Genomic DNA, 6,000 nt, shown 5'->3' with positions numbered 1-6,000 from the left:
TATTTGAACATATTCTGAAATCATACATGATGAAGTATCTTGAACAGTATGACCTCTCCAGTGCCAAACAGCATGGATTCCGTAAACATCGGTCATGTGAAACCCAACTCGCATTTTTCTCATGGTCTCCATACTAACTGGATGTACATCTTCTGTCTTTGACCATAGCGCTTATCCGCGCCATCTCAGGAGTGTTTGTTTATGTCGTCCGCCATCTTTTAGTTAGGCAAAAAGTTTCTCTTGGTGTTAACGAAGTGTATGTAGTGAGTGTAAAATGGTTATTTCGTGCTCTGCATACAACTGTACGAACCGGCAGAACAAGGAAAGTAATTTAATTTTCCACAGGTAATAATTGAATCTCAAGAAATGACAACAATCTCGTAAATATCTTGGTCGTTACCTTGGATGATACAATGTGTCTTCTGTTTTGGACAGGTTTCCTCTGCAAAAAGGTGATTTGCTGAAACAGTGGGTCATTGCCACTAGACGCAAAGGTTTCACGCCTACAAGGGCTAGTTCCTTGTGCGGAGATCACTTCTTGGAAGAAGATTATTTAGTGAGGCCTGGTACTTCGAGAAGGCATCTCAAGCCTGATGAAGTGCCATCACAGTTTGCGTTTCCAACGCATTTAATGCCCAAGGAAAAGCAACCAAGGCGTTAGAATAACAACTGAACAGCCTACTGTAGAAACTCATGATTATATTGAACATGTTTGTCACTTCACATAAACATTGTTTCTGTTTTCAAACATGTTTTCTCCTAAGTACTTGCCAAACTTTGTTTCATGCCTGTAATACTTTTATTCTATTCTTGTTACAGTTTTCTCAGAGTTATGAAACATCTAAGGAATGTGGATCTCAAACACAAATAGAAATGACTGACAAGGCCACTGTCACATGCAGTTTTTTACCAGATGTTGTGGAGACACTGAGAAGAAAAATCAAGAGACTGCAGGAAAAAATTAGGAGAAGAGAGGAGAAAAACTATTCAACGAAAGACATCACAAGTGCTCTGAAAAAGAAGGGTCATCTAACAGAGAAGCTCCATGAATTCCTGAATCAACAAACAGCGACTCATTTGAAATTAGTGTGCAATTTGTTGAATAATAGTATGTCATCCAAGGGAAACAGGTACAAAACAGATATTAAAATGTTTGCAATGACAGTGTATTTTTTCTCTCCTAAGGCATATGAATATTTACAGACATTAATGCCTGTGCCTCACAAATCACTGATTTCACGTTGGGCAGGGACTGTGAATTGTGATCCTGGCTTTTTAAGTGATGTGTTCAGGTACTTTGAATTTAACCATCAAGTGAGGACTGAATTTAAAGATTCTAGCCTCATAATAGACAGTATGGCAATTAGAAAACAGGTAGTGTGGGACCAGGAATCTAAGAGATATACAGGTTTTGTAGATTTTGGAGGAGAAGTTGAACAATCAAAAACAAGTGAAAGAAACTTCAGAGGCATTAGTTTTTATACTTGTGTCCATAAAAGGTAAATTTAAGTGTCCTGTTGCGTATTTTTAGTGAATGACTTTGATGGTAGTGTGCAGGCGAAGTTAATAAACTCTGCTCTGCGAGGCTAAGCAATTGAGGCATCAGAATTTGGGCAGTCACTTGTTATGGCACAAGGACAAATATAAGTACTCTTCGTTCATTGGGATGCAGTATTAATTTTCATCAAAACGTGTATTTTTCTCAGTTCTTCACCCAGTTTCAAACCACACTGTTTACTGTGTTTTGGATATGTGTCATATAGTGAAACTTGCTCGAAATGCATTAGCAGAAGTAGGTGTTATAGAGTCTACAAATGGCTGTATTAAGTGCCAGTACTTAAAAGAACTAAATGAGTTGCAAATTGAGGAATGCATGACATTTGCTAACAAGTTGTCAGGACAACATATTAATTATGTTAATAAATAGATGAATGTCAGCTTAGCAGTTCAAACACTCAGTTCTAGTGTTGCAGCCACTACAGATTTTTTGAGAAGAGCTGGCAATTCCAGATTCCATGGTAGTGAGGCAACAGTGGAGTTTTTGAGATTTATAGACAGAATTTTTGATCTCTTTAACTCCAGAAATCCTCCAGCTTCACGATATAAAGCCAGCCTGAAACTCAGTAATCAGGCATATTGGCTTGATATTTTTCATCAGACAGAATCTTATATAAGAAGTTTAAAAGTAAGTGGTGTTTCTCTCCTGCAGCACCCAAGAAATACTTTTGCCTTTGACATAATTTTGAACACACATTCGATTAAAGCCATTGCACTGGAAATAATGACTAGGGAAAAGTCTCCTCTGCAATATTTATTGACATATAAGTTTTCCCAAGACCATATTGAACTCTTCTTCTCATGTGTGAGATCTAGAGGGGGTTGGAATAACAACCCAAATTCATATCAGTTGAAGTGTGCTATGTGCAAGTTGCTTTTAGGCACTAATGTTAGCACTGTTGGGGGAAACTGTACAAATTTTAACATGTGTTCAATGTTACCTGTAGGACTATATGATTCCCGATCACAAAAGTGTCCTCCTGTAGATGATTCTTGTATGTTTGTAGACGAAACAGAAAAATGGTGCTCACTTATTGAAAAGGGTACTCTATTTTCCACATACAAGCAGAACATTTTGTACTACATTGTAGGATATGTTGCCCTCACAATTTCAAAACAAGTTACATGTAAAGACTGCCTTTACATCCTTAGGCCACCCATTGTTTGTAATGACGCAACATATGCACTTCCTAGTACTGCAGAAAAAAGCTCATTCACAAAATTTGTAAGCCGAGGCAAGCTTATTGAAACAAGTAATGCTGTATACTCTGGAGCACTCAGAAAAATTGTTTCAAATGTTTGTTGTCAATGGTGACGTGAGGCAAAAGCATTTAATTAGTAAGATTGTCATGTGTGTTCTTAAAAAATTTATGAACTATTCATTCCCTGAACTTGACCATGACTTCCATAATGAATGCGGAATTGAAGATTTACATGAGACACAGCTTGTACTTAAGATTGCATCCAGGTACACTCAGGTGCGGCTGAAAACATATGGGAAAAGGTTTTCACTTGAGAAAATAGGTCACAATACAACTAGTGTAAGACAAAACTCAGTAAGACTATTTTATTCAGTAATGTGTAGTATTGTGCTTGTAACATTGCAGCAGTGGTTAAAAATGTATGGAAATGACAAAAATAAATTTCGTGTTTCAATGTGTTTTTGTGTTCTCATTTCAATACTCTCGCTCATGCTTAATGTTTACAGTATTCATTATTTTACAAATGATAAAAAAGTACATAGACATATGAAGGTGTTCCTTGGAACATTACAATCAGGGTAACTTTTAACTAATCATATTATCTCTGTACCAATTGCTATTCTTGTTTCAAATGGTTGGTGTCCCACCTGTTTGTATTATTTTGTTCCAAATATACCGTTTTTATTACCTCTGTGAATCATTCAAATGTCTTTCCACCTCCCTAAAAGCTCTTAGGATTGTGATTTTTCTTTAATTGCTATGACTGTGAAGTGAGCTTCTGACAGTGATTTAAGTTGAACAAAGTCAGGTTGATACAAATATCTTGATATTTCAAAGTAAATCTGGAAATTGAATCAACGCTGTTTTTACTTCTTATTAATAACTTATTTCCTTTTGTTGGTATGTAAATTTATTCAGAACATTATATATGGGAAAAATACTATGTTTTTTAAGACTAAAGTTACCCAGAATGACTGAGTAATTTTGTACCAGTATTAAAATTGAAATTTTACTCCAAGAGAGCGTCTCTAGTACATATTTCCTCATTTCCAAGCACACCTTAGCAATACGGGTGAAATTTTGGTGTCTGTTCTGATGTAGATTGTGCATGCAGTACTTTCAAAAAGACAGAAAAAAGTGGTGCAAAGTTGCCCAGATTGACTGAACTGTTTATATGCGTTAGTTTTCAGTTAAATATGCACTTTAAATTAACTGATTTCATTGTAATTTCCGCTTTGGTACATGTGAAATAGTTCAGTAAAAGAAGAGAACAATTTTCGTGTCAGTGACACACTAATTTTGGTTGTTTTATATGGTGCCTGACAATAATTATCATATTGTTGTAGATATCCAAATTCACGTTTAAATAAACCCCATTACGTTTTTTGCCGACGGCAAAGATGATGTCGCCACTGATAAGTGCACTACATATGTGAATAAAACTGTTCCTTCCACCTGGGAAAAATATTGTTTCGATTTTAGGTACTTTACATTTACGATATTACAGTAGACTTTAGTGTTCATGAGAGTAAAACGAAGTTGCTAGTTCGTTGCTTTAATGTTAATCTAGTTAGTAATATTATCATCAAGAATGTAGATACTTCCGAACGAAAACGAGTGCCGCCTTTCTAGCTAAAATATCACATACAGTGTCTTGCCTAACTGTAATATGGCGGCGCTAACAGACGACGAAATGTGATGCTACAGAAGAATGCTGAAGATTAGATGGGTAGATCACATAACTAATGAGGAAGTATTGAATAGGATTGGGGAGACGAGAAGTTTGTGGTACAACTTGACCAGAAGAAGGGATCGGTTGGTAGGACATGTTCTGAGGCATCAAGGGATCACCAATTTAGTATTGGAGGGCAGTGTGGAGGGTAAAAATTGTAGAGGGAGACCAAGAGATGAATACACTAAACAGATTCAGAAGGACGTAGGTTGCAGTAGGTACTGGGAGATGAAGAAGCTTGCACAGGATAGAGTAGCATGGAGAGCTGCATCAAACCAGTCTCAGGACTGAAGACAACAACAGACGACGGCATGCTGTGACAGCCAAAGTTCGCCATCCAGTTAGTATAGAGATCACTGCATATGACATATTGAAAGCTTTGAACCAAGGCAGTCAGGAAGATGCAGTACTTCTTGATTTTCGAGAAGCATTTGACTCAATACCTCATTGATGCTTATTGTCATAAGTACAATCATATGAGGTGTCAAGTGAAATTTGTGAAAGGGCTGAGGGCTTTTTGGTAGGAAAGAGACAGCATAATATCTTGAATGGAGAGTCATCATCAGACGTAGAAGTAGCTTCATGTGCGCCCTGTGGAAGTATATTGGCACACTTGCTATTCATGTTGTGTATCAATGATCTTGCAGATAATATTATTAGTAGTCAGACTTTTTGCAGATCATGCAGTTACCTGTGACGAAGTACTATCTGACAGAAGCTACATAAATATTCAGTGAAATCTTGATAAGATTTCAAAGTAGTGCGAAGATTGGCAACTTGCTTTAAATTTTCAGACATGTAAAATTCCGCACTTCACAAAAGGAAAAAACGTAGTATCTTGTGATTATAATTTCAATGAGTCACTATTTGAATTGGCCAACTCATACAAACAACTGGATGTAACACTTTGTGGGGATATGAAAGGGAGTCATCATATAGGCTCACTTGTTGCAGCTGGTAGACTTCGGTTGGTATAATACTGGGGAGAGCAAGCATCTACAAAGGAGATTGCTTACAAATCACTCATTTGACCAGTTCTACAACACTGCTCAAGTGTGTGGGACCTGTATCTAATAGGAATAACAGGGGATACTGAACGTATACAAAGAAGGGCAGCATGAATGGTCATAGGTTTGTTTGATCTGTGGCTGAGTGTCACAGAAATACTGAAGGAACTAACTGGAAGGCTCTTGAAGATAGAATAAATTATCCCAAAAAAGTTTATGAATAAGTTTCAAGAACCAGCTTTCAATTAAGACTATAAATATATTACAACCCCTATGTATCGCTCACATAGGGCTGGTTGTACAATCTCCAGTTAGCTGTTTTTTAAACTCTGTCTTTGAATAGTGCGAGAAATGCGACATATGAACCGGAATAACGACTAACCAGAGAATAAACTCGTGATAACTTAACTGGCGATTTCTGAGCTTAACGAGGGAATATGTTTTCAAGATGGATGGAATATTGACAGAGTCACACAGTGATGATGAGAATTTAGCTGACATG

General features: G+C 37.0%; 1 protein-coding gene across 1 annotated transcript; it reads left to right on the top strand.

Moving 5' to 3' along the window:
• Positions 1 to 274: 274 nt before the first annotated feature.
• On the top strand, positions 275 to 836 carry LOC126355357 (THAP domain-containing protein 1-like). The gene is made up of 3 exons (XM_050005651.1): positions 275 to 345; positions 436 to 656; positions 820 to 836. The coding sequence occupies exons 1-3, from the start codon at positions 275 to 277 to the stop codon at positions 834 to 836; spliced, it is 309 nt and encodes a 102-aa protein (XP_049861608.1).
• The last annotated feature ends 5,164 nt before the right edge of the window (positions 837 to 6,000 follow it).

This window comes from Schistocerca gregaria, chromosome 3 (assembly GCF_023897955.1).
Source record: "Schistocerca gregaria isolate iqSchGreg1 chromosome 3, iqSchGreg1.2, whole genome shotgun sequence".
In the NCBI taxonomy this organism is placed as follows: Eukaryota; Metazoa; Arthropoda; class Insecta; order Orthoptera; family Acrididae; genus Schistocerca; species Schistocerca gregaria.
This window is presented reverse-complemented; position numbering and strand designations above follow the sequence as displayed.